The sequence below is a fragment of the Hypomesus nipponensis genome, chromosome 10, assembly GCF_054491055.1.
Source record: "Hypomesus nipponensis isolate SF chromosome 10, ASM5449105v1, whole genome shotgun sequence".
Lineage (NCBI taxonomy): Eukaryota > Metazoa > Chordata > Actinopteri > Osmeriformes > Osmeridae > Hypomesus > Hypomesus nipponensis.
In genome coordinates this window covers 13,468,806-13,495,449 of record NC_140370.1, presented here as the reverse complement: position 1 = coordinate 13,495,449, position 26,644 = coordinate 13,468,806, and the positions used below count along the sequence as shown (strand labels likewise).

General features: G+C 45.4%; 2 protein-coding genes across 6 annotated transcripts; one reads left to right on the top strand and one right to left on the bottom strand.

The window, feature by feature from the left end:
• Positions 1–610: 610 nt before the first annotated feature.
• kiaa0040 (KIAA0040 ortholog) lies at positions 611–4,533 on the top strand. The gene is made up of 2 exons (XM_084707506.1): positions 611–800; positions 2,633–4,533. The coding sequence occupies exon 2, from the start codon at positions 3,287–3,289 to the stop codon at positions 3,605–3,607; it is 321 nt and encodes a 106-aa protein (XP_084563632.1). The 5' UTR covers positions 611–800; positions 2,633–3,286; the 3' UTR covers positions 3,608–4,533.
• Positions 2,107–26,095, bottom strand: tnn (tenascin N). 5 transcript variants are annotated; one of them, XR_014767147.1, is made up of 17 exons: positions 25,725–26,095; positions 21,903–22,310; positions 21,405–21,779; positions 18,828–19,091; positions 17,845–18,027; positions 17,649–17,738; positions 13,961–14,224; positions 11,521–11,784; positions 10,999–11,129; positions 10,398–10,536; positions 9,932–10,083; positions 9,493–9,589; positions 9,075–9,239; positions 8,650–8,813; positions 7,842–7,971; positions 2,610–2,725; positions 2,107–2,362 (listed from the first exon to the last, which is right to left on the bottom strand). XR_014767147.1 is itself a non-coding variant. In XM_084707504.1 (16 exons), exons 2-15 carry the CDS (start codon positions 22,306–22,308, stop codon positions 7,885–7,887), a joined length of 2,781 nt encoding a protein of 926 aa, XP_084563630.1. In that variant the 5' UTR covers positions 22,309–22,310; positions 25,725–26,094; the 3' UTR covers positions 7,111–7,243; positions 7,842–7,884. The 5 variants fall into 5 exon arrangements, 3 of the variants coding, with proteins under 3 accessions (XP_084563630.1, XP_084563629.1, XP_084563631.1); XR_014767148.1 differs by having other exon boundaries at positions 2,107–2,358; XM_084707504.1 differs by lacking the exons at positions 2,107–2,362; positions 2,610–2,725 and adding an exon at positions 7,111–7,243 and having other exon boundaries at positions 25,725–26,094.
• Positions 26,096–26,644: the final 549 nt, after the last annotated feature.

The window sequence follows — 26,644 nt, the reverse complement described above, 5'->3', positions numbered from 1 at the left end:
CATGGCTAATACACAACTTTCATTTCCTCTTTGCAATTAAAGTCAGTGAGGTGAACCTGAGCTTACCAAGGAGTTATTTTAAGATCTGAACACATCCAAGCTTGACTAACCCTAACCCTAAAAAAAGCCTTTTAGGCCTTTATGAAAAAGAACCTGAGGTGAACTACAAACACCACATTTAGCAAACTCCTCACAGTGTGAAAACACAATTGAAAGGTTAGTGTTAGTGTTACGGTAATGATATGAGAAACGAGACTTGGTCTCCTTGATGTCTCCTTCTTACTCTTTCTCTCTCTCTCTCTCTCTCTCTCTCTCTCTCTCTCTCTCTCTCTCTCTCTCTCTCTCTCTCTCTCTCTCTCTCTCTCTCTCTCTCTCTCTCTTTCGGTGTGTGTCAATCTCTTTCTGACATCACTAGGAACTTGTGTGTATTAAGAAACCACAAGAATGCGGTAGAGAGAGAGCGTCATAGGAGGGAGCGCAGGCTCAGACAGAGGGCCCTTTCTTTCTCAGGGTGGGCAGGAACCAGTGACGCTACCCTGAAAGTGACACAAGGAGGAGGAGGAGGAGGAGGAGAAGGAGGAGGAGGGCAAGCGAGCATGAGGCAGAGAGAGAGAGAGAGAGAGAGAGAGAGAGAGAGAGAGAGAGAGAGAGAGAGAGAGAGAGAGAGAGAGAGAGAAAGAGAGAGAGTTAGTACAACAACATTGTTCTGGTGTGGAGTATCAGATCCCAGCTCACTGTCTTAGTTAACAGAAGAGGATCCTGAGGGCCCACAAAACCTAAATCTTAGAACTTGTGACCTGGTAAGGAACAACTTCATGAAGTCTTTTAAATGAGCATGATTGAATCTGTTTGTTGAATTTGATTTAGCACCTAGTGTATGTAATGCATTGAAGTTATGTCAAATATATTTGCTGTCTTGGAAAGTCCCCGTTTCCTATAATACAGGAAATTGGATGTGGCAGAGTTGAACATTGCACTTGACATTTGTCATCCAGAAATGTATCTAGTGAATGATCATGTACCAACCTTTCTATCGTGGGCCTAGAACGAAGACATGGTTGCATGTGAGTTGCAGTAGCCTGGGAAATCATCCCAATTGAATTTGGGAGCATGTCTGCTGATTCGGCACAGTAGCTGATCCACTGTAGCTGCTCTTCCACTGCTTAGCCCATTTCACTCAACCCGAATCAAAGGTTGCATTCAAGACTGAGCTGTAATCAACTCAGACACTGGTCTTCTTCCACTGGAGACCTAACCAAGTCCTCTGATGGAACTCCTCACTCACAGCCTTAGATGGCAACTGATACAGATAATAATATACAGTATAAACCTCTTAATGTAATGCAATATTATCTTACTCTTGTCGATTGGAGAGAGCTGGGATTTTTATGTGAGTATTCACAGTGAAGACTAATAATTGATAGGCCGCAAGTGTATGAGCCAAGGGCAAATCATTAAAGATTCTCATGTTGCCTTCTGTCACTTTAGGCTTTCAGCTTGTTGGTGTATGGGGCTGACGTTCTTTAAATAGCTGTAGCGGGCTAGCTAACAGGGGCAGTCATAACATTTTTCAGGCCCATCCTGGCTTTGTGTGCTAGTAAGCGCCCCATCCTGTTGACCGATATACCAAAGAAAAATACCCCGAAATGGGCTCTATGAACTAGCCTCGGGGAAAATATTTCATTTCATGTCCCAAGCTAGATGTGATGTGTATTTGTGCACTGTGTTGTCTCTGTAGCACAAATAATGACTCATATTGTCTTCCTGTTTTTCTTCTTACTTGCCTGTTTGACAAATGTTAACTACATAACTTTATCACAGGCTAAATTTGCTTTGAGGATTTGAACAGTGCTTACGGTTGAAATTTGAATAATCACTGTATAATATCAATAAACTCAACCTCAACAAACTGCTAAACTTTCCTTTTGAGGCAGTCAGGAAGGAAGTGTGCAATACTGCTTAAACCTATTTTATATTATCAGCCATGAGATAAACACATTTCAGAAGCTGTCTGCCTCTAATGAGCATATACGTACCTTTGCTCAGACTCATGGACCGGATGTAAGAGAAATTTACCTCAAGCCATATATTTATTTTTTAATCACAATTTCCAAATACATACATGACCATATTCCCAGATCCTGGGGTGAGTACAAACTGTAATATGTGCTTAGCAAAGAGGATGGTATTATAACCAACCATATTTAATATTTGAATCATCTGATACCAAGTCAAGATGAGGTCCTGTCCTTATTCCCATAGGGACCCATTAGTCTGTACATTGGGTTACTTTTCTGCCAGTCAGTCTCCATCACTGGGCATTCTGACAGCAGACACGTCCCCTACCCCTCTCTCCTTCTACCTTAACGAGAGAAAACCTGAATGAGATACTGAGGAGACTGTTTTGGGGTGGTGGAGAGAGAGAGGGTGTGGGGAGGAGAGATGGGGCAGTGGGTGAAAGAGAGAGATAAAGACAGGAAGAGAGTGAAAGATATACGGAGAGAATGAGTTGAAAGAGGGGAAGATCAAGAAAATGAATTAGAGGAGGGTGGGGGGTTGGTTGGGGAGGGGGGGGGGAGTCGGGAGACACCAGAGTTCATTTCACTTACCTTCTCTCTGTGTTACTCCCCAGAAATGTCCTCATTCTATCACTTCTCAATGAGCCAAAGAGGAATGGATTGAAACAAAGAGAAAGATACGAGACTCCAAAGGACGATGGGAAGACCTGGTATCCCAGAAGAGAGAGATAAACAACACTTTAGCGGCAGATTCTCCCTCTGTGCAGCACAGACTGCCCCAGCTGGCATAAGAGATCAAAATCATTAGAGCCTGGCATTTCAAAGAGGGTTATCTCATAAACAATTGATCTTCACTTTTTGGGACTTTTGTAAACAATGCTTTGGCCCCCGGGCCCCCAGACAGAACATTAAAAGAAGAAAAAAGAGAATCCTCCTGCCATCTGCTGTTTCTGATCTCTCTCTCTCTCTTTCTACATTTTCTCCATCCTCTTGTGACGAGTCCATATAACAACATCAGTAAGACTTTCCCAGGAAACAAAGACTGACATTAGGTCTGGGTTGATTCAAATCAGGAAGGGATCTGACCTGAACGTAACCTTGATGCAGCTGATTGAAATGGCATTCGGCAGTGACCCTTGCGGACATCCTTGTGGACCAGCTCAATAGACATTCGGTAACAGCGACTGGCTCAATCTTCCTTCTCCTATTCTGCAATTGGCTTGTTCTACTGATGACTCCAAAGAGAGGCTGAAGACTCTGTTTTAGCCATGGAGAAAAGGGAGGACACCATCTTGGACTTCTTCAACAACGTGTGGCACTTTGCCACAGACAAGCACGACCAGGGGGTCTACAACACCGTGTGCCTGGTGGTCCTCCTGGCGTTGCCTCTGGTCGTCCTTCTCACCTCCCTGGTGGTGTGCTGTCACTGTTGCTGCTGTCGCCATGCCACCTGCCGCTGCTGCAGAGAGGGTTGCGGCGGCAGAGCCAAATCGGACAAGAAGAAGAAGAACTCGACCAATGAGGACCTGTGGATCTCTGTGAAAACGGGACCTATGACTCCAGACAGAGTGGCCCTGACTATGGTGTAGGAGAGACTGCTGTACAGGGAGCACAGGGCTGTTTTTCTGTTTGAGGCGGGTGTGTTTTTTACTGTTCGGTACATGCTGGGTACTGCTGTTTAATATGCTCAAGTGAAAGACTGAAGTTCCTGACATGAGGTTCTGAGAGAGATCTGAGAGTCAAAGAGTGTCTGTGTGTGTGTGTCCATGAGGAGGTATACCCACATATGTGTCCTGGCCAGAACTTTGTCTATACAGGCCCTGCTCTCCTTATCTGGACTTTAATAACCTTCACACAGATCTCAGAGAGTAAAACGATGGGAAAGATTGACTCTCATCATAAGCCAGGTACAGTTCAGTTTGGGGTTCTCAGAACTAAACCACTTAACTCGACCGTGAGTTGTTTCAAAGTGACTCCTGCCTTGATTTGGTTACAAACTTTATTTCATGTGTCAGAATCTAGCCTGTCCAAGTTGTTGTCTTCTAAGAATTTAGAACTTCCAACTGTTGGAGAGGCAGGGTAGAGTCAAGGCATAGTGAAACGCATCAGCTTACGTAAACAGCAGCTATTTATTTCCACAAATCATGTTCCCAGCTTTCAGGCATCATATTTTTCACCATTCTCGTAGTTTCCGTGACATTTGGCTAAAGTGTGGGAAAATTGCTTTTCCCTCTCCAAAAGTTTTCCTTTTTAGATCCTAAAAGTGAAGAGGAAGGGATTTGCTGCTGGTTTGAACAGACAAGCTGTCATAGCAGATACTTTCACATTCTGTCTCGGCCCAGCTTTGATCAAACCCAATTATGCATGAGAATGTATGTTTTAGCTCCCTTTGTTGCCACCCCACGAAATGCTGAGGTGATCATTTTTTCCAGTCAATAGGACTGCATGCATTATTTATCTTGTCACATTCAATGGAGAACATAGGGACAAATAATAAAGTATTTTTCTAGCTTTGTTGAGTTTTGGTTTTGTACAATGAAAGACATGATTTGTTGCACAAAGAATGGACAACGATGTTTCAGAAATGGATTAATTTGCCTGCAGGGAGGTCAGTGTCACAAGGGTGTAGACTATTTAGCATTTATGTCAAGGCTCATTATCAAGCCCTTGTGTATGTGACCCAGTAAGGTATGACAGAACTATGCTAGTACAAGGCAATAGGCATTTCTCGTTATTATGTAGTTGCATTAGGAAATCACGCACACGCACTCACAAACACACACTTGTGTTCAATATTGTGCTTGTTAATGAGGCTGTAACTGCAATGTAATCCCTAGGATCCAGTTACGATACCAATCCACTTTATTCCACTATGTTCTGCTCCACTCTACAGCAGTTCTACTCTGCTCCCTCGATTCCCACTCCCACTCAACCCTACTCCGACTCTGCTTTATTTACATCCAGACACACACACATACTCACACACACACACACAGGGGTAAAGTACAGCGTAGACAGACGTGCAGTGGAAATACTCCACCTTCAACAAACGTCCCTTGTTACAACGCAACCAGCGTTGCTTGCTCATGGAAAGAAAAAAAACGTCATACATCATCAACTTCTTTTTTTGTTTTTGCCAATATTCAAATCCAACGACTTGCCATCTGTCTTCCAGGCTTTTTAATACACAATGCTGCTGTTGCCAAGTTTGTCTCATAAAAGGAGCCACAGTGTAGGAAGTAAAGAGGGGCCATACCTTGGTGTGTTAGGCTGTGTTTGTTTTATATGCACCCAAGGTAAGTCAGGTAATTCAGGAAGTCAGGTGGCTGAGTGGTTAGGATATTGGGCTAGTAATCTGAAGGTTGCCAGTTTGATTCCCGGCCATGCCAAATGACGTTTGTGTCCTTGGGCAAGACACTTCACCCTAAGTGCTTCGGGGGAATGTCCCTGTACTTACTATAAGTCGCTCTGGATAAGAGCATCTGCTAAATGACTAAATATAAATGTAAGTCAATTTATTAAGCCTAAGCAGCAAATACTATGTCAAATACTCTTTATTGCCTGCAGACATAAACGACCTACACGTCTCCGTGTCTCAAAAGCGTGTTGCTCTCTGGGCCCAGTATGTTGTAGTGAAAAGGTCAAGCAGGGTACATTTTCCTACGTTACAACCAGAAAGTGTTTGGTGGATGCTTCCTTTTTACGTACGCAGAAAAGGCATTTTCACAACCCTAATATTCTGTTTGACATGTGATCTTGTCAGTGAACATTTCACCACACAGTGTACACAGTGCAAGTTGCATGACACATGTTTATTCCAAGTGTAAGATGGCACATAATGGGATGGGATTGGGTTGAGAGGAATGTTACAATCCACTTACCAGTTGAAATCCAACCAACCCCATTCCTGTTTCACTTGTGTATTAAGTTGTACTGCTAAATAGTGACAAAGTGAGGATGAAGCAGAATAGCAATTCCTTACAATGTTGTTTCTATAGGCCTTGCTTTTTAGTGATCAGAGATAGGAAGTAACAAAGTACAAATACTTTGCTACTGTACTTAGGAAGATGTTTCTACATTATTTATCTTTGTAGTCAGTACTTCAACTTTTACAAGAGTCTTTATAAATGTGAGTATCTCTACTTGGGTGAAGGATTAGTGTACTTCTCCATTTCTGTTGGTTATATGGTAGTTCATGAAACTTTAAGTTAAAGTGCTGTATTGTGGAAAACGAGAGATATAATCATGCGTTTAAAACATAACTCAGGCATTATCGGCAGTCAGCTGAAAAGGTGAACAATGAGAAAATAACTTCTCCTTCATGTCTTCCTTTATATACCGTTATTCAATAATAATACAAATCTTGTTCAGTACAGCAGTTTTTTTTAACTAGGACTTGGTTTACAATTATAACCATTCCATTTTTGCTCAACTTGCTATTGAGAAGTCCCTTGTCCTTTGAAACTCTTACAGGAACCAATTTTGGTTCTGTAATTTGCAATCAGTGTGGTTGAAATTGCCTGGTGTATCAATTGCTTCTGCGAGATATATTTTTTTTTTTACTCAACTAGAGTATTCTACTCAAGGGGTGCAATCCTGTCATACTCCATGCTGCTTCTCTTTTGCAGAGCTATGAATATATTGTTTTCTTATTCACACCATCTCAGGCATGCAAATAACTTATCTGTGGATATCTGTTGGACTGGTGGGATTCAGGGTGTTGCATTGCAAAACAGAAAAATGCATTCAGGAACAAAACATACCCTCATATGAATCATTTCACCCCCCCCCCCCTTCATCATATCCTCTCTAACTGTTGCAACAAGCCCTCAGAGGGTGTGGCTTCACATGGGGTAGAGAGGTCCTTGCCGTACGATCGTTTCAGCATAGGAAGAAGGAACTCTGCTCTCATTTGTCAGCATGTAGTCAACAATGTGCTGATAGGGCAAAATCTGAGTGTCCCGTGAGAAAGGGATTAGTTGGTAAACTAACCCCAAAGGTAACTGTGTCACATGGTCACACTGTTCGTTAACCACAGTGTTCCACGACTGCACATCTTGAAACAGCGAGAACCAAAACCAACAAACCAAAGTCATGTCCATCGACTTTATTTTGATCTGAAACTGTGGCATGTGGCAAGCTGTGGAAGGAGTTTCTATCTGCCTAGCCAACCAGCACCTGGTGCTGTTTTGAGTGTGGAGATAGTCATGCGCTGTGGAACCAGCCTGCAAACATAATTATATAGGACAGAAGTGATTTACAAACTAATCATACACACCTGTAAGGCAAACTTACAGACAACTCCCAAATAACACACATTCAACCCCTTTAGGTGTGGACATTCCTTTGCCTGTGATATAGACTATACAGTGAAAGTTGCCTTTCACTTGTTCCTTATATGTAATAAACAATTATAATACAACAAATCCTATTCAAAGTGTTTTGGGCTTTATGTAATAGGGTATGTTCTACTGTGTATAAAGTTTCAAACAGGATTCCACTTCATCCAGGTTTGAAAAAATGAGGTTTACACAAGGATCTGGATTCAATTATGAATATAATAGAAATAAAAATCAATCTATTTGAATGCTTGAATGTTAATTAAAATTCAGGAAATGAAATGACTCACAGTACTCAATGAGGTTTGTCATTTCATTCACTAACTTCAATCCTCACACACTTCAATCCTCACACACATTAGGTAAAACAAATGTCTAATATATACTAGAATTATCATGAATTTTGACTTCCATTGACCAGTAAGGGTCTATCCATCAGTGGGTCTAGTGGTGGTACTAGGTCGACGTCGTTTGGTTTCTTTACCCTGGGTCACCCTGCTTTTCTCTCTGGGTGGGAGCGACCCCCTCTACCTGGAGGCTCCAGCAGGTCTAATCTTCATCTCAGTGAAGTCCAGAGACTGGAGGTGACCCTTCCACGGCTCCCAGTTGACCCCCTGAAAGACAGAGTTTGGGGAGATGGAGAGAAACAAAAAGATTTAGTAGGGGAATCTCATAGGAATACAGTGGTATTGGACTTTCCATCTACAGAATGTCTGCCATTTTTACTTGGATATGGCTTAGTACACTGGCGTGCAATGATTCTGTATAGACGTTGATAGAATAAAACCAACAAAACAATATAAATCATTTCAGGAATGTCATAAATAGAGGCAGATTATAATTTAATATATGACAGTATTTCCTCTCAAAATATATATTTCCTTGCAGAAACAAGTTCAAGTGAGTCAAGTCTGTATAAGTGTGCTGGAGGTTTATTACAACTGTTGAAAACGTTTTTATCTTAATGGGAAGTGATGGATCTGGGGCATGCTGGTTCATTCCTCCTGAAATGAATGTAAGTCTCTAAAAGTTGACATGCTACTGCTGAGATCATCTCATCACAGCACTACTGCCATCTACTGGACAGCCCTCACACCACATCCCAGACTACTGCTGCAGTTACGGCACATGGAACATGTAGAAATGCAGCCTAGAAAATGTTCTGGAACCAGTCAATGTTAAAAGAAATCACAGTCCAGTCAAAATCCGTCCTACAGAACATTTCCATAACTTGTTTCTAAAAGGAGACTTGTCAGACTTGTCATATTCGAGGTGCAATGGGGTTTTCTCACATTGCTGTGGGTGTTGTCGCCCATTCTGCCATTGAGGTTGGCAAGGTGGCAGTTCTTGTACCACCAGGCTCCGTGGTGGGCAAGTGCACAGTTGCTAAGGGCGATGTCATTGTCCGAGTCCACTGTGGAGAAAGGCCGACCCTGGTGGTAGTTCATAGCATCGCCTGGGAGACAAAGTCAATAATGACCACACTTAATAATGAAGAGGGGAGGGAAGGCGGAGAGAACAAGGAGGATGGATTATTAGTAAGATAGAGAGAGACATGGAGAAAGAGAGACAATGAAAGAAATAGAGACAGACAGAGAAAGAGAGTGACAAAGAGAGAGAGAGAGAGAGACGAGGAGAGACACAAAGAGAGAGAGAGAGACAAGGCCAGAAAAACGAAGGCTGATGTAAAGGCTCTAGTGCTCAGTTTCATTCCCACCTGCTGTTCCACTATATTTGCCGATGGTCAGTTTGAACTTCTGCCTGGCCGTAGCAATCTTGAAGTTGTCGTAGACGGCATAGGCCCTCTCTGAGCCCAGCCCCAAGTCCACTCTCAGCTCATACTGTGTGGGCGTATTGGTCAACTGATAGATCTTTTCCAGACCTGCAGGAAAGGTTTGCGTTTCCATAATCCAGACAGGGAGAGAGAGAGAGAGATAGAGAGAGAGAGAGAGAGAGAGAGAGAGAGAGAGAGAGAGAGAGAGAGAGAGAGAGAGAGAGAGAGAGAGAGAGAGAGAGAGAGAGAAAGAGAGAGAGAGAGAGAGGATAATACAATGAAACAATCATCCAGTCATTACATATATATAGACCCTACGTTATCCCCCAGTGCAATCCAAATATGGATCCCCAGCACTGACCCAGCCAGAACTCATCCGTCATGTTTCCGAAGCCCGGCACGTACTGTCTCCAGCCCCTCTTAAAGTCCAACTTCCCAGAATGGCGTCTCTGCAACACCTGGACAGGGTCCACACATCACAGCCTGTGAGTTTGCATGTCTCATACCTCTGATCCAGTCAGTTGTGAATGCAGAGAGGCGATGGTCAGTCATCAACACCTGATGGAAGTCTTCTAGTTAGCATTCTGCCAAACGAAGAAGATTTATTCAAATGCATAGAGAGAAGGTTTCTTTATCTGAGACATTTCTCACAGTCTCTGCCTGTACTTTTAATGACTTCTTCAATCCATAAAGTAGATCATTATGAACCATTATCCTATCACCATTATCGTGTTCTCATCAGTTCGGCAAAGTACCTCCACTCCAATCAAGTCGTTTCACAGTAAGTGGTGTCGCCTTACCACCCAGCCTCCTCCGTCAGTATCCATGTCACAGAAGACCTCCATGGCTTTGGACTGGTCGCTGTTGACGTAGATGGTGTAGATGCCACTCTTCATGTTCCCGTTCTTCATGAGCTGGGTACAGTCCATGGGGAAGGGGTACATCAGGCCCACTGGTACCAAGGAACAAACAACACAGGAGTCAGACATCAAGGGGCCATCAGGTCAAAGAACAACCCGTGACGTGACACCTTGTTTTAACCAGATATATCCTGACTCAAGTACAGCAGTGAGATGATGAGTCCAGTCAAGTTTCCATAAAATGTAAAAAAAAAAAAAACATAAAAACATGTTACGTGTGGAGAATTCAAACACATTCAGGTAAAGTAAAAGAAAGAAGGCTAATCAAAGTGAATTGACAAATAGCAAATCAGGACAGACAGAACGTTGACGGGGTGGGAGGTTGATGATGGATGGCGCAGTGCACCTGTTTTGAAGACGGTCTCCACCACTCGGCTGCGCTTGGCTCCTCTGTATGCAATCAGGGTGACGATGTAGCTCTTGCTCATCTCCAGGTCTGCGAGGGAGAAGCTGCTCTCGCTGGCCTTCAAACGCCTCTCCACAGTCTGACGGCAGGACACAGATCGAACACAAATCACTGTCTGTACCCAGGAATCAGGAGACACACAACTGTTTACACTGACACTCAATCCTACTCCACGTACTGGCATACACACACAGAAACAGGGAATCAGACGGCTGAGCGGTGAGGGAGTAAGGCTAGTAATCAGAAGGTTGCTGGATCGATTCCCTGCCATGCCAAATGACGTTGTGTCCTTGGGCAAGGCACTTCACCCTACTTGCCTCGGGGGGAATGTCCCTGTACTTACTCAAAGTCGCTCTGGATAAGAGCGTCTGCTAAATGTAAATGTGACACAAACACACACACCCACAATCATTTTGAACTTAGAGACTCATACATTTTACATTACTGTAGATGGATGAAGCATATTGTTACCACTAGGGGTCAGAGTGTTTTTTTCAGTTGCCTTCTAATGTCCTCTTCTAAATGGCACACAGCACAGTACCTCCAGGGTGCCGTCCTCAGACCGGTAGGTGAGGATGTAGCCCTCTATGTCCGCCAGGGGGGCCAGCCAGGTCAGGGTGGCAGCATTCAGCTGGACCCCCTCAGCCTTCAGATTCTTGGGAGCATCAATCTCTACGGACGGAGAGAGAGAACGAAAAGATCCAATACAGGCAGCCATGTCAGCCAGAGGTTTTGCGGTTGCCTTTCATACACAGCATGTTCCAACCAAAGAAGAAGAAGTTTGATGTCATTGTTTACAGATCAATAACACACATGTGGATGTCAATCTGTAAAATCAAAACTCCTTTTTTTCCATTCTTCCCAGATGAATCACCTCACACACACAGCTTCCTGTTCTAACTCAGCCACTTTGTTTATGGTTTTCCGACTCCTGTTAGAGAGCTGACCAGACCGGGTCCCTTAAAGGTGGATCGATGACTGTTCACCTTCTAATACGGAATCCAAAAGATTTCGATTTGAAGAAGTTTTTTGTTGTTGTTTTATTGTGTTACGGTGTAGAGACCTGTCTCTGCCTGTGTGGAGCTCTTCCTGCTGGAGCGGGAGCCCTTGACGGCCCACAGAAAGACCGTGTAGAGGGCTCCAGGCCTGAGGCCGGTCAGCCTATAGGAGGTGCTGTCTGCCCCCACTGGGATCTCGCCACTGGAGCCCTCAGCAGAGCTGTAGCTCAGCATGTAGCTGTCGATGTCGGCCTGGACTCTGTCCCACGACACGCTGGCTGTGTCCTCTGTCACCTCCCTGGTCAAGAGGTTAGTAGGAGTGTCCAGGTCTTAGGGTTGGACAAGGACAGGGGAAGGGATGTATAGGAAACGTAAAGAGACATAGATCGATACATAGGCAGAAAGAGAGAGAGACAGAGAGACAGAAAGAGAGAAAGAGAGAGAGAGAGAGAGACATATAGACCCAGATAGAGCAAGATGGAGAGAGAATGAGTGAGAGAATGAGAGAAAGAGAAGGAGGGATAAAGAACGAGAGAGTGAGGGGGAGAGAGAGATATATCATGCAATACTACAGAGTGAAACATGTAAGATTCAACTGTAGTCAATGTAAGTGTTCCATATTGTGTAAAGGCAATGTACACCCCAAGATTTCACTCTCATTGTCTTTGAAACCCACTCCTACAGAGGAGGAGTCCTTGACTTAGAAATCCACCTGCCCAGCAGTGCTCACAGACCACCCCTCCATCTCCTCCTCTCCTCCATGTTTCTTTCCATCTCTCTCCCTCTCTCCCTTTCTCCTTTCCTCCTCTTTCTCTCTCTCTCCCCCTCTCTCCCCTCCCTCACTCTCTCTCTCCCTCCTCTCTCTCTCTCTCTCTCTCTCTCTCTCTCTCTCTCTCTCTCTCTCTCTCTCTACTCTCCCTCCCTCTACCTCAGAGGCTTCCTGTCCATGGGGAATCCCACTGTTTGACTTATGAGACAGTTTAGTGTAACTAACGTCTGTTTCACTCGTTTCCCCACTCAACCACGCCGCTGCAGACTCTCGGCGACAGGCTGCCAATAAACACACGGGCTATCGCTGTCCCGCATCAGCAACCCCTCGAACTCAGGCCTCACACGCGCGCACATCTCCCCCACCTTTAACCACACCCACACACCTCATCCATCAATTTCCACAGCCTGAGTGGAGCAGACTATCCTCATCGGGAGCCTCAGGGGGGACAGGCTGGCGAGGAGTTTGCTGTTGTGCAGGCAGCCGCTCCAGTGGTGATATCTATTGCACCAGGATAGCCAGCAGCAGATAGCCAGGATAGCCGGCAGCAGATAGCCAGGATAGCCAGCAGCAGATTTACTATACGCTGCTTTGGGTTACCTGGCCATGTCTCACAACTGGTATTGCACTTGAGCCATCTGTTTAAATGAATCCAACCACAACCTTAGGATGTTCCTCTGCTCTCATCTCTCATCCACACAGGCCCGTGTGTATACTGTTGCGTGGAGTCAAATGGCTGAGCGGTGAGGGAGTCGGGCTAGTAATCAGAGGGTTGCCGGATCGATTCCCCACCGTGCTAAATGACGTTGTGTCCTTGAGCAAGGCATTTCACCCTACTTGCCTTGGGGGGAATATCCCTGTACTTACTGTAAATCGTTCTGGATAAGAGCGTCTGCTAAATGTAAATGTTACACATCAGCTTTGTTTTTGCGGCCTGGTTCGCTGTAGAGTCCAAGTGTCACGTAGGAGGTCCTCTCGGTCTGTGGGTGGATATTGGGGTTTCTACTGGACAACTGGGTTGGAAACCGTGACAGCGTCCAGGTTCGTGATCTCTCTGCCCACACAGGAAACCCAAATTGTTTACCTTTTGTTCCTAGTTTGATGAAAAGCCCCAAACTGTCCTGGGGGCCCACTCACCGTGCTGGATGTGATTCAAGGCTCAGCGTGTTGTTGAATAGAGTGACTGGAAACACACCACAGGGCTATTAACTAAATAGAATTAAAGAAGTCAGCATGGGCTTGAATACAAGATTAGTCTTTTGTTGTCACAACAACACCTGCACCTGTGGGCAATGTTTAACCATGCTTAACTCCTTTCAAAGAGGTGTCCACACATATTAAGTTAAAATACCTCTCAGGCTTAACGACAGCTTTACTCTTGTCATTGATGCTAAGTGAACAATGGAGGAGATCTAAAAGCTCAGGGCTCTTTACCGGCTTTATATTGGCTTTAAATCACAGATTCTTTCACCGTCAAGAATGTTTTCCTGTTTTCCTGGTAGGAATAATCTCACCCATCCACCCTTCTAAGAAGTGATTGCCCTCTTGCGGACAAAACCAGAGAGATGGGAAGCTCGAGACTCAAATTCCCCTCCTGCTTCCTGCTTGCTCATCTCAAGCCTCACAGATCAAAGGAGGCTAAGATATTCCTCTGGGGAACTCTTTGAGGGGGCCGTGAAACCAAAACAGCGCGAGCAGCGAGTCGGTTGGCCTCAGCCACAAGGGGAACAGTTTACCTGTCTCTGCCTGTGTGGAGCTCTTCCTGCTGGAGCGGGAGCCCTTGACGGCCCACAGGAAGACCGTGTAGAGGGCTCCAGGCCTGAGGCCGGTCAGCCTATAGGAGGTGCTGTCTGCTCCCACTGGGATCTCGCCACTGGAGCCCTCAGCAGAGCTGTAGCTCAGCATGTAGCTGTCGATGTCGGCCTGGACTCTGTCCCACGACACGCTGGCTGTGTCCTCTGTCACCTCCCTGGTGACCAGGTTGGGGGGGGCATCCATATCTGTTTGGTAGGAGAGGAACAAGAGGATGGGGTAGAGGAGGAAGTACTTAGTAAGTTTCAAATAGACTCTAAAAGCCTTAATGGGAAGTGAGGAAAGAATAGATAATATATATAAGTCTACAATGACTGCTCCAGTAAAACTTTATCGACTGTTCTCTGAAACCTCAGGTAACAACTCAGGAAGTGATTTCTTTGGCGGCACTAAAATCCTTTTGTGAACATAAATATACAGTAAGTTACAGAAGCCCCATTGGAGCCCTTGTTCCCCACTTGATCTTTAACTAGTTCAACCGGCACACCACAAAGCAAGTCAATCAAACAGTGAGTGTCTGGACTCGATGGTCCAAGCTTTCGTCCTCTGAGGAAAATAATTCAGAAGGGGCCAGCACGGGCTAGCAGGGCAAAGGTGAAAACAGCCCAGGCTCAATGCATACATGGGGAAGTCAGGGGGCTTTAAATATCGGAGAAAGACATGTGGGGTTTACGCAAAGCCTGGGTGTCAGTGTTACAGAGTTGGGATGCATGGGTGTAGGTGGTCTATGGGGTCATGGTAAAGGGAAATATCTGGAGAAAGCGAGTGAGAGTGGGAGAAAGTAAGAGGGATCTACAGAGAGAGGGAGGGAGGAAGAAGGGATGCAGGAAGGCACAGTGAGAGAGGGGGATGGATGGAGAGAAATCGAGAGGAAGTGAGAAGACATGCAAAAGCAATCATCATTTAGGGCTATTCCTTCGTGACTCTGCCAAGGTCAGAGCTGTGTCGGTGAGCTCCCCGCATCATGAAAACTGATTCATGACTCGTACAGCGAAGGGTGGTGGGACCCACATATCCTTTAACTGCTCTTGCTGTCTGGCTCTTTCAGCCCCTCATTTTGTCTCTTTCCTCTCCCTCTTTCTCCCTCTCCTCTCCCTCTGTCTGTCTCTCTCTCTCTCTACATCCTCCCTACTGCTACTGTGGATGCATTATTTGTTAAGATAAATCACTTGCAAGTCACATGAAGGGACTGCTGTGGAAACATTTGCTTTTTTATGTTTTGGACATATCCAGACATGCCTTAGATTGATTGACTGACTTTCTGGCAGTTGTCCTAGCACCTTTTATCAGTTGTCTGTTGTGTCCGTCAGAACCCAACGGCTGTCTGTTTGCACCAACAGGAATGAAGGCAGCCACTATGGCCCAGATGTTTTGCTTACCTCGTGCTTGAACATATTAACACCGGGTGAAGAGGTTGTGTTTCTGTGGAGGAAACTGTAAAGACAAGCAGTCTGGCGCAGAGGCATGGTGTAGTAGCCTGTGACAGATGGATTTAGCTCAAGGTTCAGCCCTGCTAGCAGAGTGTGGAGACTACACAACACCAGTTGTGGCTTTTCCATGTGGAAAACAACTTATCCATCAGAGCTTTACTTGCAAAGTGCTGAGAAGGCAGCTATACCAACAGACAGGCCGACCCACTCGCATGTTAGCCTTGTGTTAAATGTCTAATGACAGTAGACAGTTGGTTAAAGGAGCCTGAGGGGACGAGAAATGTCAAAGGAAAGGGCCTTGCGTGCGTGGTGTGTTGTGATAGCGTCTGCGTGTGTGTACGTACGTGCTTGCATATATGTGCATGTGTGAGAGCACCTCACGTGTGTGTGTGGGTCTGCATACATGGACGCCACACACAGTGTATGCACACGCCTGCCTGTCTGTCTGTGTATCTGCCTACTGTATGTGTGGGAGTCAGGTGGCTAAGTTGGTAGAGTTAGTCGGGCTAGTAATCTGAAGGTTGCCAGTTCGCTTCCTGGCTGGTGCACATGACGTTGTGTCCTTGGGCAAGGCACTTCACCCTACTTGCCTCGGGGAGAATGACCCTGGACTTACTGTAAGTCGCTCTGGATAAGAGCGTCTGCTAAATGACTAAATGTAAATGTAGAGTAGACGATGAGTACATGAGTTTACCCCACTAGCATTAGCAGCTCGTAACTCTTTATGTGAAGGGCCAGAGGACAGATCAGTAATTTCAGCACCTGGAATCCTCTACAAGACAGATGAGGGCACAGGACTGGTTCAAACTCCTCCTTCGCACGCTGCCAACAGGGCGACCAGCCTGAGCTCCCCAACGCCTATGAGTCCAGGGATTGTATCACATAAAGGCTCAAGCAGTTTTTCCTTTGGTCCAGCCAGCTGCTGTTCGTTACTGGCCCGTCTGCAAGCTTTATTGAATTAGAATTGGAGGCAGCAGTATCAGTAGGACCTCTGGGGTGTTTATGAGCCTTGCAATCCCTTGGCAGGTTGCTGTGAAACGAGCGATCCCATCGATTCCATCTCAAAGCAATCATTCATCATTCATCAGTCGTTGTGTCCTGCTGTCCTTGGCGAAGTTGAAGCCTGACATGTGTCAGACCCTCACAAACACAGACTCACTGTCCAACACACATCAGAGAGAGAGAGAGAGAGAGAGAGAGAGAGAGAGAGAGAGAGAGAGAGAGAGAGAGAGAGAGAGAGAGAGAGAGAGAGAGAGAGAGAGAGAGAGAGAGAGAGAGAGAGAGAGAGAAGCCTTTTATAAAAAAAACCCTAACACAGTCAAAAGGGAATGAACTCTTTCTTAAGTAAAATCCTTAGCTGTACGTGAGACTGAGAAGGTATTTTTCAGTCTTGCCTGGAGCCGACTGGATGGCAAGGTGAGATGGGGAAGAAGAGGGGAGGAGAAGCGTGTCATTTAGAAGTTGCTGAAAGAAGAGTGAAAGCAGGGCTGTCTAAATGAAGCCTCATTCGCAATCTGTCAGAGGAGAAATCTCACGGGCGCAGCTCAGTTTTATACCCACACCATACCCACATTTCACACGTCCTCACACACACTGACACACACAATGGCTGGTCCCTTTATATCTGCTCACATGGTTTTCCGTCTTATTCTTCTCTATTAGTGTGACCATTTCATCCAGAACACACCATACAGAAATAAGATGTGCCCTGAGAAGCTGTTATTTTGAACCAGCACCATGGCTAGCTCGACAGCAAGGGATTTCTCCCCCAAATCCCCTGTAAGCCTTTCGTGCAGCACCTTTCACGTAACCATGGCTTCAGGCCTCAGGATAACCAGAACAAACCTCAAAGATATAAAGAGTGACAAGAGTTCAACAAAGGAAGTGAGCGAGTAACTGGCAGAAGGATAACCACTTCATCGCAGACAGACATATCCAGGGTGTGTGGCACAGAATAGAATCGAGTGGGCGGGAAAGATGAATTCATCCTCACGTTAAAGAAATCCAAAGTGGTATGGTTATGTCAGTGTGTGTCAATCATACACGATGGCCGGCGAGAATTATAAAGAAAAATTGCCACCGAAAAACTTAATCAAGAGTAAGGGCTTCTTACAGTGTGTTATGTCCAGTGGCTCAAATCCCAGCATCAGGGGTCAAACAGGAAGGGTTTGTCTTTACTCACCAGTTATTCCAGTCTCGCTGGAGGCTGGGCCCTCGTAGGGGCCTTTGACAGCCCTGACTGTGATCAGGTATTCGGTGCCAGGCTGCAGACCTGGAACACACAGTTACACACTATCATAGACAGTTAGGCTGCTGCACTGGAGTGACCCGTGATAGCCAGGGTGAACTGTGGGTAAAGTGGGTTTTAGGTGACCGGCCTATGATGGTGTGTTTGGTCCGAGCCTCCTGGCTCTTCATGACGTTCTGCTCCTTCTCCTGTCCGTCTTGGTTGGAGTGGGTCAGCCTGAAGTGGTCCAGATCGGCCGCAGGGTTCTTCCAATCCACCTCGATAGAGTCTTCTGTCTGGCCCAGCACCCGGATACCATCCACTCCAGACACCTCTGGAAGGAGGTTGGGAGGAAGGCAGGGGTGGGTGGGTGGGTGGATGGATGGATGGTTAGGTGGAAGGGTGATGTATGAATGAAATGTTCTTGAGATAACTTAAGAATTGAATAAAGGATTGAAACAACAAATGATCACAGATCTGTAAAATAAAATACATCCATTAAAATTTTTGCCTCGTTATTGCCTTCAAAACACAGTCAGCTACTCATGTTTGGCATGCCTCGCCATGAGGTTCGTTTCAGAGCCTTTTATTACAGACATTACAGGACAGATGAAACCCATTTCCGAGGAAAACAAAAGGGCGTTACAGTATGAACTGTGTTCTTTCTCAGGGTAAAACTGTTCAGACTTTCAGGGGTTTTGCGTTTGAAGTTAAAGGATCTGATGTGACCAGAGAATGTCCCGCTGTGAGCACGTCATGCCCAGATGATGGGATGGTTTCTGGTTCCATGAGAGGAATGCCAGACTCAGAGGAGGCTTTCCATGGCTAACCACACTCACAGGCCCACTTCTCTGCCTTCCTGCCATGCCTGTTCTGTCTGTCTGGCAGCCTTTCTTTCTCTCTTTCTCACTCCCTCTTTGCCCACATCCATTCTCATTTACATGCCTGTGAACTCATTTGCTTCAAATTAGACACACTGATGTCATTATCTTAGCTCGACCAGCATTTTATTAAAAACACTCAAAGCCCAGGCATCGTACCTCAGGTTGCTCATTGGTCGGTTGCGCTGACACATATGTGATGACGAATAATGAAAAGGGCTTGGCAAACCATGATCAGGTGACGTGGCCTCACCTGTGGTGGCCTGTATCCTGTCCGCTTCACTCTGGATCTCCTTGATGACGGCGTGCACGTCTACAATGTAGGTAACCCCTGGCGACAAGCCGGTGATCAGGTAGGAGGTCTCTGTGTTTGCCACCTGAACCGTCACCATGGCACCTTGATGGCCCTCTGGGTGATGGGTCAACACATAGTGCTCCGCCCCCCTCACGGCCTCCCATTCCACCAGCAGGGACACGTCTGTCACCCGCACCAGGCGCAGGCCCTTAGGACCCAGAACTGGAAGCAACACAGAGGACGAAACAAGGTTTTGTAACAGATGTTGAAAAAGTATTTTTCTGAGGATATATTCACTGTATTTTTTTTACAAAAACTTTAGCTGGATCGAGAAAATATATTACTTTTCTGTGGTTACAGTATGATATCTGGCCAGAAAGCTTCAGTCATGACTTTGGGAAAATATAGGAATGAGATACAATAGTGGTGGTGGTTTGGGGGGGTTTTCAATAACACAACGTGAGTCTGGAAGACAGCAAGTCAGCAGTGTTGGATCCGAGAGTTTCCACTTGTGAGCTTTACCTGCGGGTACACAGAATTACATCGACTAGAGTCGATGGTCGTTTAATTTGAGGAATTAAATCTTTCGAGAAAACGTTAACTGAACATTGGGTAAACGTAAAATGGGCGCTAAAGAGCACATTTCAGCAGGAAGGAATGCACAGCAGGTTTGGACATTGTTCCACTGTGGTGAAGGCAGGAAGCTCAATGTTTTTCTTCAATTCAGCGGGAGCTTTTCCATCCAGTAGCAGTTAATATGGCTGCTCCTTTCTCTCTAGCGCTCTCTCTCTCTCTCTCTCTCTCTCTCAGTCACTGACACATTAACATCCCTTCCCTTTAATAACATCTCAGAAAGACTGAGGGGACGAATAAATTAACATCTAAAAGCTGGAAAATGCTGAAAACTGTGGAAACTTGTGTCCACACTGATTGATAACAATGGAAGCATATTTTGAAGACGAAAAATTACTACCATAATATAATTTTGTTTGGACACTATAAAGAGAGTGGGACAAGCATGTTGGAGCCAAAGATATTTACATTTAGCTGACACTCTTAACCAGAGCAACTTACAGTGAGTACAGGGACATTCCCCCCAAGGCAAGTAGGGTGAAGCCTTTACCAAGGACACGTCATTTGCATGGCCAAGGAATCGAACCAGCAACCTTCTGAGTAACAGTCCCATTCCCTAACCACTCAGCCATCTGACTCCATATGATATAGCAGAACAGTGTTGGAAACATTGTCAGAGTACACAAAAACAAGTTATTAATCAGTGGGCCGAGATTTGCTCTGAGTTGAAAAAGGAGAAGGGTAAGCCAGAGCACATGCATGGTTCACTTGTCATAAAAAGGGTGACTCAGAAGATTAAACGTTTATGATTTTTACTGTACTTGTGAGCATTTCTCTGACTCAACAACCATTTCATGAGTTGGGGTTTCCTGAACAAAACAGGGTACCCTCTCTTCAGTGACTCTCACGCCATCTTGTTTTCTCTGTATCATCTGCCATGGTAGGGAAACTCCCAATCTCCAAACCAGAGGCCTTAAATGGAAACAAGACCAAATCCACTGCATCTGCAGAGCATTCGACGGGTGTCTTTGAAGATTTCACTTTAATCCCATGACTCCTTTGGTGAAGAAGACTACAATAACACCTCCAAAAATATTCCTTAATAACATTAAACTAATGTTCACAAGTTCCTTGCATTTATCCTTGTCCCAACAACTGTTTTAAATTTTTTTGCGTTTTAAACCTCACAAAATTTAAAACAGGCCTTCACCCAACTGCCACCACTTGCGCAATGTCGATATCCATCCCCTACCTCTTTGATAAACTGCCAGGACACATACGCATAAGAACGTTGCATCTGATAATATTTTCAGCTTTTCATCTAGCTGGTTCCTACGCAGAAACTGATCCTTCCTCCCCTCTGTCTTCCTGAGAGGCTTGTGTTATTGTTGGACTCCCGCGTTCCTACTGTAGATATGTATCTCGCCTTCATTCTACAGCAGTTGAACAGCTAGATCCCCCAAGGCAGGTAGCATTGATGGCTGACGTGCCACTGTCCCCGACCACGAGCTCAAAGCAGACTGAGTCAGCCTTGTACACAGTCAAAACCATTAAGTGGAATGATTGACAGCTGAAGAGAATAGCTCTGAGGCTGCTGCAATTATTGTCACTGTTGGACGTGTGGGAGGCGTCGGTGAAGTGAGTTTAGCTGTCAAGCGGCTTGTTTTTCTGCTTCTGTGCGTATCAGACAAACGTCTCTGGTGCTTAAAGTCAAGAGCAAAACCGTTTGTGTGGACAACGCTTTTGAACCCTGTGGGCAACGGGAGCTGAAATAACGCTCTGGAGATTCTCCGAATTCCACTTTTGCGGATCACTATGTCCTAGCTCTGAGACAAGACTCGAAGCAACTTGTCATTCCATATGATGTTGTTTTGTATGCCTTACGTATGCACACCAAAAAAAGGACCAAGCAGAAGAACATTCATATGAAAAACATTTTACAATAACTTCCCCAATAGTCACCTTGAGAGCAGTCGTCCCCAAAGAAACCCTCGTCGCAGACGCACTGTCCATCCACACACCGTCCGTTTCCGACACAGTCGTTGGGGCAGCGCTGGACGCTGCAGTCGTCGCCGGTGAAGTGGCTGAAACACACGCACTTCCCGTCCACGCAGTGACCCTTGTCGTTGCAGTTGTCCGGGCACAGCAGTTGGCTGCAGTCGTGGCCCGTGTAGCCGGCGTGGCACACGCACTTTCCGTCCACGCAGCGGCCGTTGTCGTTGCACTCGTCCGGGCAGGAGGAGACGGAGCAGTCGGGCCCCTCCCAGCCGGGGTCACACTGACAGCTGCACGTGTCGTGCTGGTACGTCCCGTGACCGCTGCAGCTTGTGTCCACACCTGGGGAAGGTCAGGGGAAGGGTGGTGGATGGTGAGAGGGATGTCCTGAGTGAGTGAGTAAGCGAAAAAGTGAGTGACTGTCCCTGGCTTTCACTCGCTCACAGCATCACCGACAGGCCCTACCTGTAGCTCCGGCCTTGCCACAACAGCCCTGGGAGCACTGGGTCTTCAGGAAGCCCACTTCCTCCTCCAGCCCATTAACCCTGTACAGCAAGGACTTGAAGCTCTCCGACTCCTCGCAGTCACATTTGGGCGTCTGCAGGCGTATGTTGTGCCTGAACACGATGTCGTTCTCCCCCTCGCTGGTGGAGCCCTCCAGGGCCCCGGCTGCCTGGTCGTGGGAAGGGAGGGCCTCTACAGCAGGCCTGCAGTCAGAGCGCTGTGGAAGGTCAATCTTGTAGATGTGGCTGAAGGTCACTCCCTTCTCCACTGCTGGGGCAGGGGCGTCCTCTGCTGAGGTGTGGGGCAGGGTGCACATGAGGCCCAACAGGAACAGGGCCCTGAGCAGCCAATGGGGTCTAATTGGCATGGCTGGATGGCAGGGGAAAGTTAGGAATATTCGTTCAAAGGCTGTGCGGTAACACTTTCGATAAACAGATCATTCTTAAAATTGTACCTTTGGTCTACACAGTTACTTTCAAGACAGAAAAAGGCTTAGCTGGGTAGACCATGAATTGCAACACTGGATGTGGTGTGACACAGATTGATATTTAACTTATTTTAACTTAATTTTCAATGACATCATTAACTATATTAACATTACATATCCACAACTGAGAGATTCCCACACGACACTTACATTGTTTCCATGATAGGGATCATAAATATTAATTAGGGTCGTCTGTGTTTTTAACAGCAGAATGGTTTAAGCATGTCTCCTCTTCCACAGCAGAAACCCAGGAGTCATCACTTTCACTGAGACCAACTCATTCCAAACCATTAATTGTCTTCAGCCACGCGGCCTTCCAGAAGCTATTTTCAAAAGATGATGTCATCATGTGTAATAACAGTGATGCCCAATAACCTTCCTACATCCCTCGAAAGAGAAATTATATGCTATCAAAATAATAAACCATATATATAACTCTGAGAAGCCTGCCTCAGACACGGTTTGGTTCAAACCTCAGTGGTTAATAGAAGCTGACCTGTTTGCCAGAGTGTGTCAGACTGAAACGTTGGCTTTTGCCATACAGCTGTTTAGACATTGGTTGTGTGGCAACCTTATGGTTGAAGTTTGAACTTGTGTGGTCTGTGGAAAATCTAATTTAAGGGCCGGCATGCCCTGTTGTAAAATGAAAGTCTGTGATGCCTGAAAACAGGGAATAGCTCTCTGCCTCCATACATGCTTTACAGTAATGTATCGCTTGGGTTACTTTTAAAGGAATTGAGATTGTTCCGTGGAATATGCCGCACAACGCAAAATCGCTAATGGGTTTTTTACAATCTAGAGTTTTTTTTTTAAATGGCCACGGTTGCACAAGATTTTAACTGTTGGTTTAGGAGGCTGTTTGGTCAAGCATGCTTATTTAACACAGCTTTGAACTTTAAAGGACAAATTTGTCAGTAGAACAAACACAAAATGAAAACATTGCCCGATGAGCATCAAAGAGGAGGAAAGCAGATGGAGAATCTAAAATATTCTGAGGGAAACATCAGCATCCCACTGGACAAAGACACGGAACTTGCCAGAACATTAAAATGTCAACAAGTGCATTGAAAATGTGCAAATCCCCAACACAACATTTTGTCTCTAATTGACCTGAAAGAACCACCAAAGACCCTCAGTGCACCTCGAGTTGGAACATCAGATCCAGAGCAACAACCAGAGAGAGTCAATGACAGCCTTCCAATAACCCACATTACAGTGCTGCAGCATGCAGGTCCAGTGGAAGGGAACCAAGCAGTAGTAGTGCATGGATCCCTAACGAGCCTGTTTATAGCTCACTGTCAGGATTTTATTTGACGTCTGCCGTGCTTAGCTTCTTTTCTGTGTCTCTTGGAAGAGATTTCAAAGTAGCCTTCCAGCTGGAAAGAACAGGCTCCAGTGTTCTGATACAGGTAGCCCTGGCTTAGAGGCCAAAGATGACAAATCATCATTGGATATCCTCTTGGTCTAATGAGAAACATTTGGGACTAAAGCAGCAGGTTGGCTATGAATGTGGAGATAAAAACGGTTTGAATGAGTCCACTGGAGTCAATGGTGGATTTGGTTCACTGAAGCCCAGAGTGAGTAACAGATGATCGATCTTATGATCATCTGTTATCATCTTCAGATCTTCATGATCTGAAGTTTTGATGCCAATGTGCCAATGGGAGCGGGGAGTTCCCAGAATATGGTTCACTGGTGCTTTTCAATAGGCTATAGTTCCATCCCCTGTTTGTATTGGTTCACCCAGTAATGTGATATAAACAGGGAAGGATGACAGATGTCATAATCTAATCTGGAGCACATATTGGAATGGGCTTGGTCACACAGTACAGAGCTTCCCTCTTTTACAGTGACACTTTCAAGACTGTGAATGCAATCAACCTGGTCTCTGGGCTCATTTTCCCTCCAAAATTATTTACCGGTGGAAGGAAGAGAAAAGATGGAGGGAATCAAGTAGAGAGGCAAGGCAAGGAAAGCAAGGTCAGACTGTGTGCAAATGCCCCCATCCTCTCCAGAGACCCATTAAACAACAGACAAAAGGCAGTCTGTTCTTTCAGGTTTGAAGACCAATTGCACTAGACCCAACCAACAAACCTGGGATATGAAGTGCTGTGTCGCTCTGGAAACCTGACAAGAGGGGAGGTGGGGGGGGGGGGGGGGGGGTTGTACCACGGGCTGAGAGCTCACTCTCATGGCTTTAAATGTGGTCGCAAACTTGCAACGTTGGTTGAATATCCCTCTCCCTCTTGTGCAATATGAGAAGAAGCTGAAAGCAATTATGCACGTCTGAGCACAAACGCTCACGGCTTCCTCATAGGATGGGTAACCCTACCATCCTAACATCAGGATCCTTGATAAGAATCACTTATAGACACTTCATTCCCTTCCCCTGTGTTACACACACATTCTCATAACACATTCATGTATATAGCTTCAGGCAAGGCCTCTACATCTGGTGTGGATTTTGTTGAGCTTCATTGACTTTTGTGTCAGAACAGTAGCTGTACAGTTTGAGAAACAATAACAGGTACTGTGCATGACTAATAAGAGAAAGGATTTCAGCACCAACTTGTATGAATCCAAAATGTATAACTGTAGGGGTGATTGCACTCTTTTTAAGAGAGCACATGCTCAGCAGGAGTTGAAACCACCACTTCTAAACACCTTGCACAACCTACTGGACGGCAAGGCATTATCTGTCTCATCAGTCAATTGTGACACCTCAGAACAGAATGCCTTTAGTCCACTAATAGTTTTCAATACCCTTGATTGACAGTGATGACTTGGCCTCATACATACTTGGCTGTGCATCAGGTCACTTTGGCACCTAACACTGCCCTGTGGCCGGACCTGAGTTTGTTATAAATGTGTGTGAAGTGACAGAATACCGGTGCAGGGCACTGGCAACAGGAGAAATACAGTCTTAGGGTTTAAGTAAATAAACGAGGAGACAAGACTGGTGGTATAAATGTCTAACTATATCAACAACCCATGTAGTTTTCCTTAATCTCAGATGTCTACTTTAGTAGTCTGTCTATTTAAGGTGTCCTTGCGTTGATATTTCCATCTTGTATATATCATGCACTGTTACATATGTTGACATTAATATAGTGTCTGAATATTTAACATCAGTAAAATAACTGGTACACATAGATGTTCAAGATAATATAATATGCTCTGAAAGACAATAAAATAAATTATGAAGATTGTATATTCACGTATAATTAACCTCTCCTTAAGTGATTGTTTTAACAATAAGACAAAAATAACGATACAAACATCTCAGCAAGTCTTACCGGTTGCAGCTCGCTGTGGTGCTCTCTCATGTGAAGATCTGGAAATATGCCCCTCTCTTCTTTTCTGACACCTGATGACAAGCTGAAGGCAGGGGTCTCTTCTGGTCCAGGGGCCCCGAGAGAACCAACCAATTCCTTTTACCGCACCTATAGCTTTCTGTCTACCTCTCTCTCTCTCCCTTTCTCCCTCTCTCTTTCTCTCCCCCTCTCTCTCTCTCTCTCTCTCTCTCTCTTTCTCTCTCTCTCTCTCTCTCTTTCTCTCTCTCTCTCTTTCTCTTTCCAGAAGCAAATCCCTTAGTCAAAAGGCCTACGGACAGTGGGCAGGTTGGGAGTTTCTCCTTTCCTTCTCCAAAATGGAATATCAGCGGAGAGAGATAATGAGAGACATTCTCTCTTCATGGACTGGAGTTAATCCCATTATTCAGCATCAACATGTCCCTCTCCACCACTCCTTTCTCTCAGGTCTGTCCCACCCCTTCTTCCCAGTTCCCAGTCCAAACACTGGTCCAGCTCTATGAACGTTTTTGGGGGGATATGTTTCCTCTTACAGTAGCAGAGTTAGGAGGGTATTAATCACTTTACCAGGAGGAGTAGTGCTTACAGCAACCGGAGAAAACTTTAGATTTAGTGGTGAGAGCCAGCCAAGAAAAATCTGAACATTGGAATGAATGAACATTGGTAGGGTTGGGTAAACGGCTGAGATTCTGTTCTCAAACTACTATTCCTTTTTGCTTTTTTTAAGATTTCAATTACAGTAATAATGAATAACATCAAACACTACCCTAAATTCTCCTGGGTGGGAACAAACACAACCTTTTTTTGTCTGACTTGCGCATTCTTAACATTGTGGTGTGTCAACACTGATCTGTGGTAAATAAGCAAACACAGAGACAATGTTGTGAAAAAACAGCTGGCACACG